The sequence below is a fragment of the Ranitomeya imitator genome, chromosome 2 (genome assembly GCF_032444005.1).
Source record: "Ranitomeya imitator isolate aRanImi1 chromosome 2, aRanImi1.pri, whole genome shotgun sequence".
NCBI lineage: Eukaryota > Metazoa > Chordata > Amphibia > Anura > Dendrobatidae > Ranitomeya > Ranitomeya imitator.
Window position 1 is genome coordinate 651,987,701 of NC_091283.1, and position 24,474 is coordinate 652,012,174.

At 46.6% G+C, this 24,474-nt stretch overlaps 1 protein-coding gene across 3 annotated transcripts in view; it reads left to right on the forward strand.

The window, feature by feature from the left end:
- The first annotated feature begins 500 nt into the window (after positions 1-500).
- LOC138667085 (zinc finger protein 660-like) overlaps positions 501-24,474 on the forward strand; it is a 43,170-nt gene continuing 19,196 nt past the window's right edge. The window contains exons 1-8 of one of the 3 annotated variants that reach the window (XM_069755377.1): positions 554-701; positions 4,808-4,878; positions 4,983-5,079; positions 12,503-12,635; positions 14,986-15,035; positions 15,141-15,234; positions 15,340-15,401; positions 24,038-24,140. In XM_069755377.1, the coding sequence (XP_069611478.1) occupies positions 15,150-15,234; positions 15,340-15,401; positions 24,038-24,140 (250 nt within the window). In that variant the 5' untranslated portion in view covers positions 554-701; positions 4,808-4,878; positions 4,983-5,079; ... (1 more) ...; positions 14,986-15,035; positions 15,141-15,149. Of the gene's footprint in view, positions 702-4,807; positions 4,879-4,982; positions 5,080-12,502; positions 12,636-14,985; positions 15,036-15,140; positions 15,235-15,339; positions 15,402-24,037; positions 24,141-24,474 lie in introns of all 3 variants that reach the window. The other 2 variants (XM_069755375.1, XM_069755376.1) reach the window with 2 other exon arrangements.

Genomic DNA, 24,474 nt, shown 5'->3' on the forward strand with positions numbered 1-24,474 from the left:
CAGTTTCATCAGTTTTGACTTCAAAACTGGTGATTTTAGGCCGCCTGAAAAAATCCATATGCACATTGTGTTGGCGCCGCTAATTATCTAATAATAATTATTGATGTGAACTTATGATAACAGGTATGAACGTCTCCGGGTCTTCACAGAACTGCACCCATCTTAGAGGAAGTTTACTGCCCCTCACCGTAACTTGCAGAAATTATGACTGGGAAATACAGTAATGGCGGGGCTGGAAATAAAAGTGCTCTGGTTGTAAATATTTTACATTCAAATGTGGAAATGGCTATGTCATGTACAGTCTTCTCACGGCCATATCTACTTATGGCAGAGAACTGGACCTAAGTGTGCACAATGCCCTTTCATTTCCAGTCATCTTTCACAAGAGAATCTCCTCAGTTATTATCACACTCGCTGCAATGAACGCACTACTATGAGTCTGTAGAAGATTGTCACGTGGGCATGCGCAGATGCAGAGAGGAGCGCCGGGGGCGGGGACTGTGCAGAGTCCACACACGAGCTACACTAGGACTACTGCTCCCATGATCCTGCGGTTGCAGAATGCTACTGATGACGTCAAAACGACAGCGACACACTACACAGCAGAGGGAACGGAGACGTTGGCAGACGGGGTGAGAACAAGACCTGCGCTGGCTGATTAGTGAGAGACGGCAGCAATGTGCATGTTCCAGGGCGTATAGGTGAGTAGTATTGGGCACAGGGCTGGGTGCACAGGAGTGGAGTACTGGGCACAGGGCTGGGTGCACAGGAGTGGAGTACTGGGCACAGGGCTGGGTGCACAGGAGTGGAGTACTGGGCACAGGGCTGGGTGCACAGGAGTGGAGTACTGGGCACAGGGCTGGGTGCACAGGAGTGGAGTACTGGGCACAGGGCTGGGTGCACAGGAGTGGAGTACTGGGCACAGGGCTGGGTGCACAGGAGTGGAGTACTGGGCACAGGGCTGGGTGCACAGGAGTGGAGTACTGGGCACAGGGCTGGGTGCACAGGAGTGGAGTAGTGAGCACAGTGCTGGATGCACAGGAGTGGAGTACTGGGCACAGTGCTGGGTGCACAGGAGTGGAGTAGTGAGCACAGTGCTGGGTGCACAGGAGTGGAGTACTGGGCACAATGCTGGGTGCACAGGAGTGGAGTACAGGGCACGGTGCTGGATGCACAGGAGTGGAGTACAGGGCACAGTGCTGGGTGCACAGGAGTAGAGTAGTGAGCACAGTACTGGGTGCACAGGAGTGGAGTACTGGGCACAGGGCTGGGTGCACAGGAGTGGAATAGTGAGCACAGTACTGGGTGCACAGGAGTGGAGTAGTACTGGGCACAGGGCTGGGTGCACAGGAGTGGAGCATTGGGCACGGTACTGCGTGCCCAGTAGCGGAGTAGTGGGCACGGTGCTGGGTTCCCAGGAGCGGAGTAGTGGGCACAGTGCTGGGTTCCCAGGAGCGGAGTAGTGGGCACAGTGCTGGGTGCCCAGGAGTGGAGTAGAGGGCACAGTCCTGGGTGCAAATGAGTGGAGTAGTGAGCACAGTGCTGGGTGTCTGGTAATAAGGCAATGGCCAACTATCAGGCTGTATACTGAAGGGATAGTTTGCATAGTAGTTCTGTAAGGAGGGAGAAGCATACATGTAATTTAGGTGTCTGGGCAGATGTACTCAGACGAGCTGTAGGGAAGAAGCATCAGGGTCACTGAAGGCTGTGTATGGGGAGAAAACAGTGGGACATTCACATGGTTTACATTCTGTTGCACTTTTCCATCTGTTATGTTTGAGCCCTGTACAGAGGTCACAAGACCTGAGTTGATGATGGAGGAACATAAGGAGTCAGTGGGTAAGAGAACACTTCCAGTCAAAGTAATAAATCAGAAAGGACCGCGCTTAGTAACCCGATATTTACCCTGGTTACCATTGTAAAAGTAAAAAAAAGAAAAAACACTACATACATTCCGGTGTCTGTCACGTCCCCCGCCGTCAGCTTCCCGCACTGACTGTGTCAGCGCCGGCCGTAAAGCAGAGCACAGCTGTGACGTCACCGCTGTGCTCTGCTTTACGGCCGGCGCTGACGGCGGGGGACGTGACAGACATCGGAATGTATGTAGTGTTTTTTCTTTTTTTTACTTTTACAATGGTAACCAGGGTAAATATCGGGTTACTAAGCGCGGCCCTGCGCTTAGTAACCCGATATTTACCCTGGTTACCAGTGAACACATCGCTGGATCGGCTTCACACACGCCGATCAAGCGATGACAGCGGGTGATCAGCGACCAAAAAAAGGTCCTGATAATTCCCCAACGACCAACGATCTCCCAGCAGGGGCCTGATAGTTGGTCGCTGTCACACATAACGAGATCGTTAGCGGGATCGTTGCTACGTCACAAAAAGCATGACGTTGCAACAATATCGTTAAGGAAATCGTTGTGTGAAGTTACCTTATATTAATCACCAGATCTCAAGAGAGTTACAGGACTAATAAAAGCTAGACTGTTACTGTCAAACATCTCTTAAAAAAGTTTTAAAGGGATCTTCAAAGACAGACTGTCTTAAAGGAGTCTTTAAAGACAGACTATCAATATGGGTTCCTGATGGTCATTTGACATGTTAGCACTACAATCCACCCTTGACCATCGGGAAACCATATATCATTTATATACAGTATCATATCCCAAGGGAATAGCTTCAGTAGATGAGCGACACATTGTTATAAGAGAAGGAATACATTGTAAATGACAACATAAAGCAATACAAATTATAGCAAATTTTACTCCTAAAATATAGCGTAAATAGCCAAGATCAGGCAACCAGAAAAATAACCAATCCCACCATTTATCATTACTTTGGGTGATGTGATCAATGTCATCATGTAACTGATCTATCTGAGACTGTAAGACCTGACTATAATCTGACAAATTAAAACAACACATGCCTTTAAACTCTTGTCATCCATGGTGGTGAATTAATAACAAATATTCTATAGTTGCCCTATTCTGTAAGATAGATTTTCAGCAACTTTGTATATCTAATATCTTCTCCGGCTCTACTGGTAGTACCAATATGGGTTTCCGATGGTCATTGATATCTTAGCACTACAGCTTGCTGAGGTGTTGATGATTTGATTGATAGCTTGGCTGTCCAGTCTGGGACTGGGAGGTGGGGGGCTTTCTCCAGGTGTTCTCTGTTATAGAGATTGCCCAAGCTGTTTAACTGAGCTGTTTGCCTCTGATCTCTGACAGATATAGTTTGTGCTTCTTGGTGACTGATTCTGTTCTGATCTTCCACTGCCTGACCCTTGGACCATATTCTGACTATCCTTTTGTCTTGTCCTTTTGCGATTATCTGTTATCTCCTGGTATGTTGACCCCTTATTGTGATCTGATGTATGGGTTTGTCTTTATCCTCGTTTTTCTACGTTCTTTCTTGGTACTGACCCCGGAACGTCTGACATCTCTGCCTCACGCTCTGTCTGTGAGTAGTTACCAACATCACAATTTCATTCCTGTAATGTACAAGTCGGGTCATGTGATCTCCAGTCTGACAACCAGTCCACTACTTGAGCTAATTTGTAGATGCAGCATAGCACCTTCACCTCTCTCCTGTCAGCTCTCGGAGTTCCTACCACCCACACCACCCTCCATGTCCCTCTGCATGTACTTCCGTGTAGCTATAGCTAAGGGTGAAGACTTATGGACATGTCTTTGCTGTGTGTAGAAACCAAACCAAGAGCAGTTTTCATTTTATATTCTGCACATGGAAAAAGAAAGCTGTGCTGTGATTAACTGCTATGGACATCAAAGATTTTTCTTTTAGACAGGTTCATAAATCTGGTCTAGTTTTTGTGGTCTACTATTTCACAAAATATACATTGAGACTCAGCTGTGTATACAGTTAGGTCCATCTATATTTGGACAGAGACAACATTTTTCTAATTTTGGTTATAGACATTACCACAATGAATTTTAAACAAAACAATTCAGATGCAGTTGGAGTTCAGACTTTCAGCTTTCATTTGAGGGTATCCACATTAAAATTGGATGAAGGGTTTAGGAGTTTAAGCTCCTTAACATGTGCCACCCTTTTTTAAAGGGACAAAGATTTCTCATCTAAGGCTACTTTCACACTAGTGTTGGTACGGGGCCTTCGCCATGTGTCGGCCCGACGTACCGACGCAAACTGCGAAAAAAATGAACAACGGGGGCGGCGGATGCAGTTTTACAATGCATCCGCTGCCCCATTGTAAGGTCCGGGAAGGAGGGGGCGGAGTTCCCGCCGCGCATGCGCGGTCGGAAATGGCGGACCCGACGCTCAAAAAAAAGTTACATGTAACTTTTTTTGTGCCGACGGTGCGCCAAAACACGACGCATCCGCCGCACGACGAATGCGACGTGTGGCGATACGTCGCAATGCGTCGCTAATGGTAGTCTATGGAGAAAAAACGCATCCTGCAGGCAACTTTGCAGGATGTGTTTTTACTCCAAAACGACGCATTGCGACGTACGTAAAAAACGCTAGTGTGAAAGTAGCCTAAGGTAACAACATGGCCGCTAATAAAGTTAAAGGTGTACATAGGACTTTGTCCGAGTGAGTAATCGCCACTACATACTCTGCCACCCTGTGTGATTTTTCATCAGCGTTAGTATGATCTGGATCATTCTCTATCTCTGATTACAATTGACTCGTATGGCTTCATGATTACTTTTATTATACATAAGTGATCTGATATGACCTGAAAGATCTTGTTGTTTTGTTCACTATACACATCCAAAAAATCATACTTGTCACGTGTGGGTGTCTTTCTTTTACAGATGTGTCCAGCAAAAAGTGTCTTGGTTCCCTCTGTCCACAGGAAAACCTTAATATCCCACATGAACACCAGGTAACTGGCAATCAGGATCTATTACATAAGATGGATAAGTTGCTGTACATTTCACAAATACTGCATTATTAAAGTGGTGTGTGAGTATTTTGGTACTTTTTTAGGTCCCAAACATGTCTGCAGTTAAAGCTGAAGCTATAAAAGAGGATGCGGGAGATCTTCAGAAATGTACGCAGGAGATGACTGTGACCACCATCTCGGGTGAGTACCGTAATACCTGGTTCATGTTCTTCAATCATGTACAGTCTCTAATGGTCCAAACACGAATCCATACTTCAGTGGACCTGTCATGTCAAAATATTTAACTGCTAGCATACCTGACACCCCACTCAGTTACCACAGCTGGAGTCAGCAATCTTTTGGTGCTGCTTGTGATGGTTGGTGTTTCCCTGGTCCCTTTTGCTTTTCTTTCTGATGGCAGCACAGATGGAGGAATCGGGATAGAAGCCTCACGCAGAAGCAAATGGGTCGCTCAATGTATCTACACACAACATCTTGTTCAGGCAGGTCTGTTCCGAAACCCACCTAAAAAAGCAGCAAGAAAATTCTCAAAAGAATAAACATGGATTTCTTTGGAAAACAACTTGATGTTCAGTCTTTTGAGGGTCTCTCTTAATTGCTTCAGGTTTCCAAACAGCGGAGCAGACAGTCCTTCAGATGTTTTACACTCTAAAGGCTCTCTATACTTTACAACAGTGTTCCCCAACTCCAGTCCTCAAGAGCCACCAACAGGTCATGTTTTCTCCAGTCACCTTCCACGACAGCGGTACTGGAGGATGTCTCCCCGCCCTAATGGGGGACAGGAAACACAAAGAGGTTAAATACCCTCCCCTTCCTGCCATCTCCAGTGTTTTTCCTGTCCCCTATTGGGGCATGAAGAGGTCCTGCGGTAGTGCTGCCGTGGCCGGCGATCGGAGCACTCAGGTCTTACCTAGCCGGGCAGCCTGGGTCGGGATGTGTCTCCTCCCTGCGGCGCTGCTCCCGTCTCCCCACATGGTGCGGACTCGGGACCCTTTCTCCGCTCCTCCCGCGCTCCTTCGGGAGTAAAGCGGAGCGGTGTGGTGCGGCCGGGGTCCCCGCGCGGCTCCCCGGCATTTCCTCCTCTCCTCATGGCCGGAAACAGTGGACGCGCGAACCGGAAGTACCCGAACTTCCGGTTCTCGGCATGTGCGTTCCAGCGGTGGAACGCACGCGCGTCGGACTGCAGTTTCTGTTGGCGGCATAGCGGTCTTTCCCCTACGCCTGGGACCGGGAGGAGGAGCACAACATGGGACGCATCTTCCACGGTATTTAACCCTGGTAGTCACCTCCAGGTAAGGCCCCCTGTCTGACTGACTGGACTACAGTGCTGACTGACCATGGAGGGTGACAGATCTATCTCTGCTTCTGCCGAGCCCTGCGTCCTCCCTCCTACTGTGAGTAGTGGGTTAAGGTCCCTTTATCCCTGTATTCCTTAGGGTGCCATATACTTAGTCCCCTTCTCTCTCTTTTTTAGGGAGACAAGGCCTCTGCCCCTAGGAAGGACAGATCTTCCAAGACAAAATCGGAAGATCGTAAATGTGGTGTTTGTGCATCAAAACTACCTTCTTCTTACAAGAAGAGACTATGCCAGCCCTGCACCGATGAAATAATTCGCTCAGAACAGCCATCCTTGTTTGAGAGCATAAAATCCCTCATTAAACAGGAAGTGCAATCCTCGGTATCGGCCCTTTCCCAGTCTCTGTTACCTCCGCCATCTCCTCCTAAAAAAAGGAAGACGGCGGCGGTTACTTCTGATTCAGATTCTGGTGAAGTTCATTCCTCCGGCTCGGAGGATTTGTGGGAGAATGAGGGCTCCACTTCCACCCCCAGAGAGGAGAGTAAAAAATATTATTTTTCCTCAGAGGACATACAGGAGTTAATCAGTATGGTCAGGGGGACAATGGGTGTTGAGGAGGAGAAGCCATCGGTGCAGGATGAGATGTTCGGTGGGTTGAAACCTAAAAAATTAAAAGGGTTCCCTATACATGAGAATGTACAGAGTCTCATCCTTCATGAATGGGAATCACCTGAAAAAGGTCTTTCTGTTCCCTCTGAACTTAAAAATCGTTTTCCTCTCGATGGAGATGTCTCTCTGTGGGATACCCCTAAGGTAGACGTGCAGGTCTCTAGAGTGTCAAAAAAGACAACCCTCCCTTTCGAGGATTCTTCCCAACTCAGAGACCCTATGGACCGCAAAATGGAGAGTTTACTAAGAAGATCGTGGGAGACTTCTACCAATCTCCTTAAAACAAACATTGCGTCCACCTGCGTGGCTAGATCCCTATTTCGTTGGCTCCGCACGCTGGAAGACCACCTTACCCAGGGAACATCTAGGGAAATAATCTTAGATTCTCTCCCGCTTCTCCAGAAAGCTACGGGCTTCCTGGCCGATGCTTCGGCAGAGTCCGTAAGAGTGGCTGCCAAATCAGCAGTTCTCTCTAACTCAGCCAGAAGAGCTCTATGGCTCAAGTCTTGGAGTGGGGATATAACGTCCAAAACAAAACTATGTGCCATTCCCTTTCAGGGCCGCTATCTGTTCGGGCAGGCCCTGGATGATATTCTGGATAAAGCAACGGACAAAAAGAAAGCGCTTCCGGAACTGAGAAATCCGAAGAAACGTTTTTTTCCTCCCTCAAAAGAGCAACCCTTCCAACGGGAATTCAAAGGGAAAGGCAAATCAGGACGCTGGAGCTATCCTAACGGGGGGAAAGGTAGGAACATCCTGGTTCCCCAGTCCCAGCAGACCCCAGAAAAGCAGTGACTACGCCCAGGGCATTGGGGGGCGTCTCTCGAACTTTATCAACCAGTGGAGGTCCATTTCGTCGAACCAGTGGGTACTCGACACTATTCAGAATGGACTAAAATTAGAGTTCGAGAGCCCTCCCCCTCATCACATGAGGATAACCTCATTACAGAGTCTCAGCCCTCAGGGCGCATTCCTTTCTGGCCTACAGAACTTACTCCAGGAAGGAGTAATTTCCCCAGTACCTCAGCAAGAAATTGGCAGAGGACACTATTCCCATCTGTTTCTGATCAAGAAGCCTTCGGGGAAGCACCGAATAATAATCCACTTGAAGCCCCTGAATCAAGTAATAACCTACAGGAGGTTCAAGATGGAGTCGGTCAAGACAGCGATCCCTCTGATAGGACAGGACTGGGTGATGGCTACAGTAGATCTGAGGGACGCTTATTACCACGTCCCAATCCATCCAGAATTCCGGAAGTTCCTAAGATTTGCAATATCTCAGGATCGGGAGATAGTACACTATCAGTTCAACTCCCTTCCCTTCGGAATCGCCTCAGCACCCAGAGTCTTTACAAAAATCATGACAGAAGCCATTATATTCATCCGTCTTCAGGGGATCTGCATAGTACCCTATCTAGACGATCTTCTCATTGTCGCTCCCTCAGTCTCCCGCCTCAGTGCCGACTTAACAAGGTCTCTAGAAATCCTAAAATCATTGGGTTGGATCCCAAATCTAGAAAAATCGGACCTTCATCCCTCCAGGAGGAAGAAGTTCCTAGGAGTCCTTCTGGACTCGGAGGCGAGGAGATCCTTTCTGCCCAGAGAACGTCAACTCGATCTGGTACAGAAGATAACGGCATTCAGAACCCTGAAGGCTCCTACTCTACGACATTCCATGTCTGTGCTGGGATCTCTAACATCTTGTATCCAGATGGTACCTTGGGCACAAGCCCACACGAGAATCCTCCAAACCCATGTCCTATCATCCTGGGACGGTCAGCAGAGTTCTCTCTCCAAGAGAGTTTGCCTTCCCAATCATGTCAAGGCATCCCTGGCATGGTGGCTACGGGTTCGAAACCTCCAAAAGGGGGTCAGTTGGGATCAGATCCCACTAAAGACACTAATATCGGATGCCAGTCAAAGGGGATGGGGAGCTATAGTCGAGGGAACCCATTTCCAGGGCACCTGGGGCCCAGACATCAGAGCAAGCTCTTCAAACTTCAGAGAACTGAAAGCAGTAGAAGAAGCATTAAGAGCTGCATCCTCCCTTGTTCAAGGACACCATGTCAGAATATATTCCGACAACATGACCACGGTAGCATACCTTCGTCATCAAGGAGGCACAAGATTCAGGAAACTAAAGACCTTCGCCTCAAACATTTTTTTCTGGGCAGAGAGACACGTTCTCTCTATCTCAGCAATTCACCTGAAGGGGTCAGCCAATACCCAGGCAGATTTCTTGAGCAGAAGGGATGTGCATCCAGGAGAATGGTGTCTGGACCAGGAGGTCTTTCTCTCCCTGATTTCCAGATGGGGAATCCCTGAGGTGGACCTTTTTGCCAACAGTCAGAATGCCAAGCTGCGAACTTATTTCTCCTTAAATATGACAGACAGAGCACTGGGCATGGATGCGTTCTCTCACCCATGGAGGTTCGACCTTGTTTATGCATTCCCTCCGATCCCATTAATATCGAAAACTCTACAGAAGATCCGATCGGAACGAGTTACGGCGATTTTGATAGCGCCAACATGGCCAGGGAGGAGTTGGTACAGCGCCCTGTTAGACATGGCCCAGGAAGGTCCAGTGTGTCTACCTCAGAAGGAAAATCTTCTTCGTCAGGGTCCATTGCTGCATCCAAACCTTCACAGATTGAATCTTTCAGCATGGCTTCTGAGGCCGAGATACTAAAGGCAAGAGGTCTCTCAGATGGAGTAATTCATACTCTCCAGAACAGTAGAAAACCCATAACAAATGCCATTTATGCCAAAATCTGGAAGAGGTTTTCATCGTGGTATCTTCCAGACATTCCTGATCCATTTCATCCAAATATTGCCAAAATTCTGGACTTCTTGCAAAAGGGTCTAGAGTTGGGTCTTAAGCCTAACACCTTAAAGGTACAAATTTCAGCACTTAGCTCCTATTTCGATCAGGATCTAGCCAAACATCGGTGGATCAGGCGCTTTGTTACTTCAGCAACTAGAATCCGTCCCAGAGTTCTCAACAATACTCCTCCTTGGGACCTTAATCTGGTCCTTAAGAGTCTAACTCGAGATCCTTTTGAGCCTTTATCTCATATTTCATTAAAGGTTCTTACCCTAAAAACGGTCTTTTTAGTGGCTATTACCTCGGCCAGACGGATAGGAGAACTGCATGCCCTATCCATACAAGAGCCTTACTTAAGGGTAACATCTGATAGTATAATCCTGCGTCTAGATCCTACCTTCCTACCTAAAGTAACATCAGACTTTCATAGAGGTCAGGACATAGTGTTGCCCTCGTTCTACCCAGATCCTTCTAATGTGAAGGAAGAGTCCTTCCACACTCTGGATGTCCGCAGAGTGGTGTTACATTATTTTTCACAAACAGAGAGTTGGAGGATTGACCAAAATCTCTTCATTCAACTCTCCGGGAAGAACAAAGGCAGAAAGCCTACGAAAAATACTATCGCCAACTGGATTAAACAAGCCATATCTCTGGCATACTCATCCCAGAATCTACCACCTCCTCCATCACCGAAGGCCCATTCTACACGGTCGGTGTCAACATCATGGGCAGAGAGGGGTGACGCTTCTACGGAGCAGATTTGCAGAGCTGCCACCTGGTCATCAGTACATACGTTCACCAGGCACTACAGGCTTGATTTCAACCGGGATTTAACTTTCGGCAGAACAGTTCTGCAGGCGGTTGTCCCCCCCTAGAAATTATTTGTTGGTACTACTCCAGTACCGCTGTCGTGGAAGGTGACTGGAGAAAATAGAATTATTCTTACCGTTAATTCGATTTCTAGGAACCTTCCACGACAGCACTAATTTCCCTCCCTATCTGATGATTTTATTGGATGATTCCTGCACTTAAGTGGTAACTATACATACTACTGTGTCCAGAAAAAACACTGGAGATGGCAGGAAGGGGAGGGTATTTAACCTCTTTGTGTTTCCTGTCCCCCATTAGGGCGGGGAGACATCCTCCAGTACCGCTGTCGTGGAAGGTTCCTAGAAACCGAATTAATGGTAAGAATAATTCTATTTTCAGGATTTCCTTAGTATTGCACAGGTGATAATTGCATCACGTTGACAGGCAAGCATTCAATCACCTGTGCAATACTAAGGAAATCCTGAAAACATGACCTGTTGGTGGCTCTTGAGGACCAGAGTCGGGGAACACTGCTTTACAATATAAGTCAATGGGAAGGCTCAAAAGACACCTGAGCATCTTTTCGAGTATTGTGCTAGCATATTTGCATGAAAAGCTGCTTGCAGTTTCTTGCGTTTAAAAAAAAACAAAAACCATCCAGAAAACAGTATTTAAAACGCCACAAAAACACGACGGCAGTCAAAAATGTCAGTGAAGCTCTTGGGAAACAACCCCTCAAAAAATGCTAAAAAAAAAAGATGCTTCAGGGGGCAAAAGGCATTTCCTGAAGCATCTTTCTCTTGAAAACTGGATTCGGCTGCCTGACAAGATGTCATGTGCAGATACTCTAAAGATGATTTAGCTTGCAATGTTTTTTAGTTTCCACTTTTTTTATTGTAAATTACAAGGGGAAATATATCAGACTATAAAGAGGAAGATCAATACCCTTGGCTTATTATGTTTAGTTATACAAAAGAAATACACATCAATATAAACTCAACTCTGTGGTAATAGGTAAAAGAGGGGGAAGGAGAGGGGGGCGGCGTAGAACCTTAGGCAATAGTAATGGGAGTTAAGTTGGCGCAATTGAAAATTTGTGTAGATCTAAAGTTTTAGCCATCACTTAGTGGTGTCTGTGTTATATGTTATACGGAAGTGACATTATTCTGGAGATATCGTCTTCAGTCTGTGACTGGATCCATGGGTCCCAAATACCTCGAAAGATTTCCAGGGAATCTGATCTGGTGGCTTTGATTTTTTTCATACAACAATATTAGATTTATCTGTCTTTTCATCTGTTTTATCAACAAATGTATTGGTTTTCTATTGTCCGGCTATGTGATTTCTGGTTGCCATGGTGATAAAAATCGATAAGACGACAAGTTTTATTATTGGCGTTGATTGATCTGTCACCTAAAAGGAGTAAGGGTCAGTTCCTTTTTTTAGGACGATGTTATTACATCTTTCCAAAGAGATTTCACTTTAGTGCAAGTCCACCAGGTGTGAAGTGTATCTCCCACATCAACACATCCCCTGAAGCATTTATCTGAAATTGTAGGATAGATCTTGTGCAAATAACAGGGAACATGATGAGTTCTATTAAATAATTTTAGACGTTTCGGTTAGCGAAATTTGATTGCTTCCTTTTAGAATGTTTTCATAACATTTATACCATCTCTGTAGTGAGAGGGTGGTTTGTAGGTCTTCCTGTTGTTCCATGGATTTTAATTTCGAGCTCTCTTTGGGTTGGTTAAATGCAGTGTGTACAATCATTAGGCTTAGGCTCTTTCCCAGTGGATCATATAAGCATTTCAATTCAAAATCAGTTGGTTTTGGATTTGGTGTATTGATGGTTAAGGTTTGCAAGAAATGAAATATTTATTCTAATCTGAAATTTTCAGACATTGGTACTTGGCGTTTCAAAGTGAACATTTGTTTCGACATTAATTTAAAATGGGTAGTGAAGTGCAGTAATCTAGTTATCTTTTTCTGTTTCCACCAAGTATGATTCCTGGAGGCTACTCCCGGGGGAAACATGGGATTATCAAACAGTCTCAAAATCGATGATGGATGGGATTATAGAAGTGAATTGAAACCTGTTTGCTCTCCATAGGCGCAATGCATGTGATGTATATGGTGAGTGTGTAGCCAGGTCCTTCGGTAAAGGTCCAGTGGCCCAAATCAGACTCTCTAAGTTTAAGTAGTAGAGTGCTATGTGAGAGCTTTCTATTTGAGGCTTGAGGGGTGTATTCTGTTCTGCATTTACAGCTGCAAGTTGAGCAATCTGAGCCACCCTATAATAATGAGTAAAATTTGGTAAGGAGACACCCCCTTGTCATTTGTCTGAATAAAATTTGTTGTGAGATACGTTGTTTTTTGTTGTTCCATATAAAACGCAAGATATGTGAATGAATAGTTTTAAATGTTGTTGAAGGTATCGGGATTGGCTTACAATGTTTTTTAAATGCTATTCGAAGATCGTGCAAAGTGGGGATACAGGGCTGGGCTAGACTTCATAACAAGCAGTCGCATCCACATTTATGATGCAGGAACCAGAGAGAAGCTGCAAAAAGCTGTTTTAAATTGTCCATAGGAGCGCTAAGCAAGCCTGTTTGGCCGCAAGGTAAACAGACATGTTGCGTTCTAAAAAGATGTGCCGCATGTCCGTAAACACAGGGCCGCCGGATGCGTGTTCGCGCGCATAGTGGAGACGGGATTTCATAAAATCCCCTCCACTATGCTGTAACATCTGGACCCAGCGGATTGAATGCTGCGTCTGTATGCAGCGTTCAATCCACAGCTAATCCGGATGTAATCCGGCGCGTGGAAACATACCCTTACGGTTATTGTGGACAGTTAAGCAAGTTGAAGATAAAATTATCTCTAAAAAGACCTGAAGTTGAAGATGACACATTTCCTTTTGTATTTTAGGCAAAAAAAAGAAAAATTATATAGTAATTTTTTACATTTTAAAAATCACAAAAAGGAAAATGTGCCAATGCAAAACTTTGGGCACCCTTGGAGATTTGTGTGCTCAGATAACTTTGACAAGGTTTCAAACCTTAATTAGCCTGTTAGGGTTATGTCTTGTTCACTGCCATTAGGAAATGCCTGGTGATGCAAATTTATCATCTTTTTTTAAAATACAGCCTCCTCTAACTTTGTGCCAAAAATACCAGCCATAGGTTATTTTTCGCAACTGCCTAACACTCTGAAAAGGGTGGAGGCCCACAAAGCAGGAGAATGCTATAAGAAGATGCCAAAACGTTTTTAAGTTGCCGTTTCCTCGATTCCAAATGTAATTGAGAGTTGAGTTCAATATAAAGTATGGAAGCCCAAGCTAAATTTCAGTGAGAGCTGCTTGTAGGATGTCTTGAAAGGCAAATCATAACCCCCATTTGACTGAAAAAAAACGTCAGAAAGATTTAGCAGATTCTGGAGTTGTAAATACATTATTCTACTGTTCAGAGTCACTTGCACAAATTTGGCCTTCATGGAAGAGTCATCAGAAGAAAACCTCTCCTGCTTCCTCACCATAAAATTCAGCGTCAGAAGTATACAAGAGAACATCTAAACAAATCTGATCCATTTTGGAAATAACTCCTGTGGACCAATGAGGTTAAAATAGAATTGTTTGGCCACAATGATCAAACGTTCCCACGCAGGTCTGACGTAGTCCAGCGCTTCCCACAATGTTTTCCGAATTTGGCTCACGCTGCGTTCAGTGAGACCCTGCGTCTGTAAAAAGCAGTAACGTTACTGACATCACCGCCTATCAGAGTCGCCTGCTCACGATGCACTCCATGAAACCCGGAGGCTGTGAAGAGCTGTGATGTCAGTAATTGAGAAGAGATGAGGCAAAGGATGAGAATTGGTGTTCCTAATGTGATGTACCACTTTTGTCGCTGCTGCAGGCTAGTATTTTTAGGCTGAGAAAGGCCCAATAAGAATAGACCTTCCTAGCCTGATATCAGCTCACAACTGTCTGCTTTACCTTTGCTAATCACAAAAAAATGGGGGGAACCCCACGGTCATTTTTTTTCACTTACCGTATTTATTAGATTAGTCCATGTACAGTAAGCTACACATGCAGTGCACTCATTATATGTCTCACATGTATCTATTTAATTCTATCTTTGCACATCTGTAACACAAAAATCTGTAATTTCTATTTTGCATTGTATTCCAATACGTGTCACATGGATGGCACACTTGTCATCCGCTTGTACGTGTGCGGTACGTATTGTTATCCGTGCAGCCAGAAAAAAGGGACAGGTCTACGTGTGGGTCATGTGTTCAATCCCAGTGGTTATAATGGGTGTATGTGTCACCAGTACGTGTGAAAAGTGACGCCACACGAACCAGTAACACGGACTTGTGAAGAGGGCCTAAGATGGGTCTGACTGGAAGGTATTTACTACTTGCCCTCTTATAACCCATGTGTTCTCTTCTATATACTCAATCACTTAGTTTCTGTTCCCTGCAGATTTGCCCAGCAATAAGTGGCTTGGTTCTGGAATTACATTGGAGCATAAGGTAGATGAAATTAAGAATTTATCACCTCATTCTATAATTTGTGTGCACAGTTTAGAATTTATATATCTGCCATTTTTAATGTTTTTATTTCTTGTTTGTTTTTAGCATAGAAATATGGCCACCATTAAAGTTGAATGTGTGGATAAGGAGAAGATGGGTCATCGCCAGTACAAGAGGGAGGTGATGCCTGAGGAAATGGGTAAGAAAAACCACAACATCACCATACATGATCCATAAGAAGAATTAATGAAATTGATCTTTTTCTGATACTGTATATTGAGTCATTCCACTTGTGTTTTTGCAGATGCATCTGGTACATGGTATCCCTGTCCTAAAAAGGCTCAAAGGATGAGGAAACCCATCAAGGTATCCCTTTTTTTTATTAAAAATAAAAATGTAAATATATTGATCCTTGTCACTTTAAGACAGGCTGTCTAGCCAGTTGAATAAAAAATAAACTGTTTGCCACATTATTTTTAGAAAGTAAAGTGAAATCTTTACTTGCTTCTAGGGGCGGCTGCTCTTTTGCTACCCAAGCCACAGATTTTAGGATGTAACTCCCACCTCTCTTGATTTTGTAAAATCTATTGCTATACCAGGATTATTATTTAATTAATGACATAAACCTGTCACATTCTTTCTTTCACTAAGTAATTGTCATTGTGCTAATCCCTATCCCATCAACACATCCATTTCTTAATTAACAGGAGTCCAGTGGTGGGTTGGGAAAGATGCCAAAATGCTGAAAGTGCAAGGCAAAGCCCCCTGCACTTGCAAGTCATTTGCATAAAAATTTGCCAGTCTGTTTCTATAAACTGGAGGCACAGTCTTGTAAAACAAAGGTATGGACGTAATCGGCATTAAAGGAGCTTTGCATAGTTGATGATCGTTTGTGGACTAAAAACCTGAGAGGTTCCCTTCTTTAATGAAGCACCAGCTGGCCACCATATAACATCTTTACACAGCCTACCCTTTACCGTCTATGCTATCACATATATATATTATAATATATTATTATAGATTTTTGTATCATATTTTGAGAGCCTTAACACTTTCATTTCTCTATCACCTCTCATTGGGGGACACAGGAACCATGGGTGTATGCTGCTGCCACTAAGAGGCTGCCACTATGCACAAAAAAAGTTAACTCCTCCTCTGCAGTGTACACCCCACCGACTGGCATTATGCACTTCAGTTTAGCTTAGTGTTAGTAGGAGGTGGACACGGGTCTTTCATTAGACCCATATCTACCTCAATGTGCGTCGTTTTCTTTCAGGTGTTCTTCCGGAGGGATACAGTGTGAACAGTCACAACTGTAATCCCACAATACGGACTATGAGTACGGCATGTACTGCCACCCCGTATCCTCATAGATCCGACCGCAGGACAAAAGACCCACTACAAGCGTGCTGACCGGTCCTTGCTCCGTCCCCCACGCACTCGCCCACCAGAGCCTGTCGGTTGGAGGAGATGAGGACGTCCATCACCAGCTCCACGGACGTCTAATACCTTCCACGGTTTGAGGTTAGTAACGAATGGCGTGGGATGTTTAGGTGAGTATCCCTTCCCTCCCCATCAGTCTCTCCTTGGGGCGTCTCTGCGGATTCTCTGTCACAAGAGCGGGGAAATGAGGGCGCTTCCACACTACTTTTCCTGCGGCCGCATCTTTACTCTGTGTGGCGTGGCGCCCTTCAGGCAGCCGTGCTGCTGTTACTGCGACCGCACTTTTCCTGGCACAGACCCCCGCAGTAGCCTGGGCAACAGTCCGATTCGTTTGCGCGGCGGCCCTTGTGACCGGCCGCGCTGCTTCCTCCATGGCGGCCGCACTTTTACAGGCAGTCTCACTGCCTTGCCTGCGGCCGTATCCTTGCTCTGTGTGGCGCGGCCCCCTACAGGCAGCCGTGCCGCTTCCCTTTTCCCTCGGGCGGGCTTTTCTCACGCCCGACGGGTTTTCTCGGCGTGCTCCGCCCACGGAACTATCTTGGCTACTGTCCTGGCGATTAACCCGCCCTCTTTCTCCTCCGCCACTGTAGTCTCCCTTTTGGCGCCAGGAACGCTCTGCTCCACCTCTTCCTAATAGCACAGATCCTGGCGTCCTCATTCTTGGCGGTCTTCTGTCAGCTCTGCAACACTGAACAGAAGAGTGTCTCACAAGCCCCTTCTTATGGCCTGTAGTGAAGGACTATCGTTCCTGGATAGCATCTTCAAAGCCTCCATCAGGAAAACGCTTTGCAGCCGTGAGTAGCTCTGCTCTGCAGTCTGACACTCTCCTCTGCTCTCCTGTCCCCTAACCTTCTGGCATTCGTCAGGGACCCGTTCGTTCGTCATGTCTAATTCTAAGGGAGGTCCCTCTCGCTCTCCTACTTCTGCCTCTTCTGCCTTAGTCAAACACTTTGTGTGTTCGTCTTGTAACTGCAAGCTTCCCTCAGGTGAGTCCTCTCCGATCTGTCAGGCCTGCAGCAACCCCGTTATGCCCACCGCCCAGGACCCCCCTGCTGTTCCGCCTGAGAGTGAAGCCTCCACCCCAGCCTGGGCTTCCTCTCTATCACAATCCGTAGCGGATCTAACACGGGTGTCTCAAACTCTTGTGTCCGTGCTTGATAGGTTGCCCCTGCAGGCTCCCGCAGTAGCCAGCAGGTCGAAGGAGGCTCCATCCGAGCCTTCCGTTATTGGCTGCAAAAGGTCCAGACGGGAACGTTGGTCCAAGTCCTCTTCCCTTTCCATCGCGCCCCATGGTCCTTCTCTGCGGTCGGCTTCCCCCCCGGTCCTCCTCCCCTGAGTCAGGCGAGGCTTTCTCTGATGCGCCTTCGGAGGATATCTTGGAGCTGAATTCGAACCAAATCTCTAGCATGAGGGATATGGTTCAGAACCTCATTGGAGCGATAAATCAGACTGTGGCATCAAAGATTCCTTTACGGAACCCGCAGACCAGGCGGTTTCGTTCGGTCTAAACCACCCTCCAAGGTTCTCGTTCCTCACCCTGAATTCGAGGAGATCATGACCAGAGAAAGAGAGAATCCGACCAGACGATTTCAGAGAGGAAAGCGCCTTGGCGTTTTATATCCTTTCTCTTCGGAGCTCACCGCTAATTGGACAGTTTCTCCCTCGGTAGATCCCCCAGTATCCAAGCTGTCCACCAATACGGTCCTTCCACTATCCGGCGGAGCATCTCTGAAGGATTCTAATGATAGTCATAGAATCTTTTGCAAAGTCAGCCTTTGAAGCGGCCACATCTGCTCTATGCCCGGCCTTTGCTTCCACCTGGGTTTCAAAATCCATATCCAAATGGGCCAAACAACTCCGTCAGGGCATCCTGGATGGGGCTCTACCCGGACAGCTGGCGAAGCTTGCCAACCAGATTTCTCATGTGGGTACCTGGTCTCCGCTTCCCTGGATGCCGCATCTTGTGCGGCTCGGGCTTCCAGCAATGCTGTTGCCATCCATCAGACCGTTTGGCTCAAGGCCTGGCAGGCGAATTTGTCTTCTAAGAAGTCCCTTACCAGCCTGCCTTTGCAGGGTTCATGTCTTTTTGGCTCTAAGCTGGACCAAATCATTAAGGATGCCACCTGGGGCACAAGTTTTCTCCTTCCCCAGTCTAAACCTCGTCGGCATGACTCTCGACAAATCCCCAGCCCACTTCCCAGGCTGGGCAGCCGTCTCCTCTTTTTCAGAGACGTCTGGATCTCCTTACTAGAGGACGCATGGGTCAGGGAAGTTGTATCCTCGGGATACAAAATAGTTCGTTTCATGACCACGGGATCGTTTCTTCGAATCCCGACCTCCCAGAGACCCCGTTCTAGTTCTGGGGTTTCTTTACAGCCATTGCTTCTCTCCTCAAATCCGGGGCAATCGTTCCCGTCCCAGAAAAAGATCGGTTCACAGGTTTCTATTCAAATCTTTTTGTGGTACCGAAAAAAGACTGCAAGGTTTGTCCCATTCTGGATCTCAAATTGCTGAGCAAGAGAGTTCATCTGAGACACTTCAGGATGGAATCCTTTCGTTCAGTAATTGTTTCCATGGAGGCTCAGGAATTTCTGTGCTCCATAGACATCCAGGACGCCCACCTCCATTTCCCGATATTCCCGGGACATCACCGATTCCTGCGTTCTGCAGTACTTCAGGAGCATTTTCAGTTTGTCGCCCTGCCATTCGGTCTCGCAACCGCTCCCAGGGTTTTCACGAAGATCATGGCAGCTCTGATGAGCCATGTTGAGGCTCAGGGGCCTGGTACTTTTTCTCTACCTCGACGACATCCTCATCAAGTCTGTCTTTTTCTCAGGCTCACGAAAGCCTGTCCATCGTTCTCAACACTCTAGCCCGTTTCGGGTGGCTTGTCAACAGGAAGAAATCCTGCTTGTCCCTTCTCAGCGCCTATTTTTTCTGGGCATGCTCTTCGACACTCGTCAGACCAAAGTCTTTCTTCCCGGAGACAAGAGATCCATCCTTCGTCGGGAAGTTCACTTGCTCCAGGGTCCTCTGCTTCCTTCCTTCCGATCGGCATGAAGGTTCTGGGAAGGATGGTTGCAACATTGGAAGCGACTCCCTTCGCCCAATTTCACTCGTGACCTCTTCAGCAGGCCATCCTATTACAGTGGGACAGATCTGTCTTCTCCTTGGATCGTCCAGTTCGACTCTCTCCCCGGGTCAAGCGGTCTCTCAACTGGTGGCTGACTCACCTCTCATCTCCCAGGGCAGGTCCTTCCTTCCAGTTCACTGGCAGGTGGTGACGACGGACGCCAGCCTTCTCGGCTGGGGTGCGGTGTTTCGTCACCTGACTGTCCAAGGTTGTTGGTCGGAGCAGGAGTCTTCTCTGCCGATCAACGTCCTCGAGATTCGGGCCATCTTTCTGTCCCTTCATCACTGGGAAAGGATTCTCAGGGGTCTACCAATCCGAATCCAGACGGACAATGCCACGGCTGTGACATATGTCAACCATCGGGGGGGGACTCGGAGCTCCTTGGCCTTGGCCGAGGTATCCAAGATCCTCCTCTGGGCAGAGGCAATAATTCCGGTGATATCCGCGGTGCATATCCCTGGCGTGGACAATTGGGCCGCCGACTTCCTCAGCAGGGAGGGCCTCGCGGCAGGGTAATGGTCCTTGCATCAGGAGGTCTTCCATCAGATTTGTGGGACTCCGGACGTGGACCTCACGGCGTCCCGAATGAACAGACAGGTCCCTCGGTTCGTCTCCAGGTCTCGCGACCCTCTTGCAGTGGGCGTCGACGCTCTGGCCATTCCTTGGTCGCAGTTCGTGCTCCCCTATCTCTTTCCACCCCTTCCCTTGCTTCCCAAGCTGTTTAAAAAGATCAAGGTGGAAGGGGTGCCGCTCATTCTGATCACCCCGAATTCGCCCAGGAGATCTTGGTTTGCAGAGATCATCAATCTTCTTGCGGACGCCCCCTGGCGCCTTCCAGACAGACCCGATCTGCTGTCTCAGGGTCCGATCTGCCAACCAAATTCTCGGTCGCTCAGTTTAACGGCGTGGCTGTTGAGACCGCAGTTCTAAGAGCGTCCGGCCTTTCGGACCGGGTGATTCACACTATGATCCAGGCTAGGAAGCCTTCGTCTTCCAGGATCTACTATCGTACCTCGAAGAATTACTTCCGTTGGTGCGAGTCCAACCGCGTTTCACCTATATTCTTTTCCCTGCCTTCAATTTTGGCCTTCCTTCAAGCAGGACTGGATTCGGGCCTTGCTCTTAGTTACCTAAAGGGCCAGGTTTCTGCGCTCTCTATCCTTTTTCAGAAGACGTTATCTTCTCGGCCGCAGGTTAAGACCTTCCTTCAAGGAGTAGCCCATGCTGTCCCTCCATACAGGGCCCCTGTGGATTCATGGGATTAAAATCTTGTGCTGAACGTTCTGAGGGGTTCCCCCTTTGAGCTTCTCAGGGAGGTTTCCCTGTCCGTTCTATCTTGGAAGGTTGCCTTTCTTGTGGACATCACTTCTATCTGCCGTGTTTCCGAGTTGGCGGCCCTTTCTTGCCGACCTACTTTCTTGGTTATCCACCAGGACAAGGTGGTCCTCAGGCCTCTGCCTTCCTTCCTTCCTAAGGTGGTTTCCACCTTCAACCTCAACGAGGACATTGTTCTACCTTCCTTTTGTCCAGCTCCGACTCATCTTCTGGAGCGATCGTTGAACAAGCTGGACCTCGTCAGGGCAGTGAGGATTTACCTGGCTAGAACGGCCGCTTTCCGGAAGACGGATTCTCTTTTCGTCATTCCTGATGGCACGCGTAGAGGCCTACCGGCTTCCAAGGCGACTATTGCTCGCTGGATCAGACCGGCAATTTTGGAGGCTTACCGGGTCAAGAACAGAGTGCCCCCTCCTGGGATAAAGGCTCACTCTACCCGGGCAGTTGGCGCTTCCTGGGCGGTACACCACAGGGCTTCCGCCCTACAGCTTTGCAAAGCGGCAACCTGGTCTTCCATCCGCACGTTCGCCAAATTTTACAAGGTCCATACCTGCGCTTCGGTGGACGCCAGCCTAGGCAGAAGGATCTTGCAGGCGGCAGTGGTGAGTCCTCTGACCTGATGAAAGTCTGTTTTTCCCCACCCCAGGGACTGCTTTGGGACGTCCCATGGTTCCTGTGTCCCCCAATGAGAGGCGATAGAGAAAACAGGATTTTTGGTTGCTTACCGTAAAATCTGTTTCTCTGAGCCTTCATTGGGGACACAGCACCCTCCCATATTATTCATTTTCTGTTATTCTCTGTTATATGACTGTTCTCATGTTTACAGTTCTCTTGTTTGTGGTTATGTTATTTCAACCTTATTGTTTTTCTCCTACTGTTTTCTCACTAACTGAAGTGCATAATGCCAGTCGGTGGGGTGTACACTGCAGAGGAGTCAGCCTCCTAGTGGCAGCAGCATACACCCATGGTTCCTGTGTCCCCCAATGAAGGCTCCGAGAAACAGATTTTACAGTAAGCAACCAAAAATCCTGTTTTTTTCCATTTTTGGAGCTGTGCAAGGGTTTGACTTTTAGCATAACAAGGGTATGTACCATATTTACCAATTAAGAACCTATTGCGCTTTTTTTCTCCTAATCTACATACCCTCAACTTCTATCAATAACGCACTTTTATTAGACCTTCTATGGAAGTTGTGTTGTACAGTATGTGATTGTTGCAGGGCTGAATGCCCTTGTCACAGCATATAGCCCCACGGTAATCATGTATCATACAACCAAAGATCTAGTGTCTGATGATGGTTATAGGGCTTCATCCTTTTACATACCGTATATACTCAAGTATAAGCCGACCCCCCCCCCCTAATTTTGCCACAAAAAACTGGGAAAACTTAATGACTCTAGTATAAGCCTAGGGTGGAAAATAAAGCAGCTACTGGCAAATTTAAAAAATAAAAATAGGTACCAATAAAAGTAAAATTAATTGAAATATCAGTAGGTTGTGTTTTTGAATATCCATATTGAATCAGGAGCCCCATATAATGCTCCATGCAGTTCATGATGGGCTCTATAAGATGCTCCATACAAAATACGCCCCATATAATGCTCCATAAAGGTTATTAATGGCCGCATTAGATGCTCCATAGACACATTTGCCCCATACAGTACTGCATAAAGGTTAATAAGGGCCCCATAAGATGCTCCGTGGAGACATTTGCCCAAAATAATTCTGCACAAATGTTGATTATGGCCCCATAAGATGCTCCATAGAGATATTTTCCCCATACAATGCTGCACAAATGTTGATTATGGCCCCATAAGATGCTCCATAGAGATATTTTCCCCATATAGTGCTGCACAAACGTTGAATATGGCCCCATAAGATGCTCCATAGAGATATTTGCTCCCTATGCTGTTGCTGCGATTAAAAAAAAAAATCACATACTCTCCTCTTGTCTCTCAAGCCCCCAGCACTTGCAGTATTCATCTGTCCTCGTTCCGGGCGCCGCTGTGTCTTCCGCGTCCTCTGCACTAACGTTCAGGCAGAGGGCGCGCACTAACCACGTCATCGCGCCCTCTGACCTGAGCGTCACTGCAGAGGACGCAGAAGACTGAGAAGCACCGGAACCAGGAGAGGTGAATATCGTGCAGTGCTCCCCCTCCCCATTATACTCACCTGCTCCTGGCGAGGTCCCTGCATCTCTGGTCTCCGGGTGCCGGCAGTTTCTTCCAGCGTTGAGCGGTCACAGTTACCGCTCATTACAGTAATGAATATGCGGCTCCACCCCTATGGGAGTGGAGTCGAGTCCATATTCATTACTGTAATGAGCGGTGCCATGTGACCGCTCAACGCTGGAAGAAACTGTCAGCGCCCGGAGCAGGTGAGTATGTCACAGCAGCCGCTCCCCTGCCGACCTCCTGGCACAATAACTCGAGTATAAGCTGAGAGGGGCACTTTCAGCCTAAAAAAATGGGCTGAACATCTCAGCTTATACCCGAGTATATACGGTAATTGAAATGCATATACAGTTATTTAAGAGTAGCCATCATTTTATTTCTTAGTTCAGAAATGAGTAGTAATCTTATCAGATAAATTTTCTTTTTTGACTTCCTAGACTGATCTTTCCCTTATTTACGCAAATCTCCTGGGCAGAATATCCCTATACCACACAGTGCTATTCGCTATTCCACATCGTACTCTGTTTGCAATCCGCCTGAACATTGTCATGTTAACCAAAACGTCACTCATTTCGTTAGTTGGATTGCGTTTCTTATTAAAACCAAAGTATTCTTTGCTACTCTAAGAGTGCCACATTCTGTTTCTCATTTGAATGTATGGAACTATTTCCTATCCGGGCGCCGTGTACTTATACAGAGTGACGTATATATTTTTAGGCAAAATTGCCAAGCTCTGATGAAATTTATTGCATTGAAACTTGTCCAACCAATCTTTACAGATTTGGGCTTTACTGATTTTTTTTATTTTTATTTAACTTCTTTCCAGTCTGTATAAATGCTGTAGATGTGTTTTCTAAATTACTTATTTACTGAATTGCTCAAAATTATAAACCATTCTTATATTCTGAAAATTCCAGTCTGAAATTTTGAGGTTTGGGAAAGTGGAGAGGAGACTGGAAGTCACAGAGGACGACCTTTCTACAGGTCCTGAACATCTTTGCAAAGAGGAAAAACCATTAGGTCAGTCTTATTCCATTGTTACTGTTGGTTTAATGTTGCTGGTCTTGTGTCTGTGTTAGCAGTTTCAGGCCAGCAATTATGGTTATCATGATAATCAATCTAAGCTGTGTATAACTAAAACCAAAAATCTGAGCCAGACTGTAAGGAGATTACAGCAAAACAAAAAACCTGAGCTGGACTATAATCTGGTATGCGTGCAAAGTGTAAGGGCACATTCACATTGTGGCCATTTCACAGACAAAACCCAAGGAAGAAACTAAATGAACATATATCCTACATCAGGTAAATAGTAATAGTACATGTAAATAATATAGGGTACTTAGTTAACGCTATT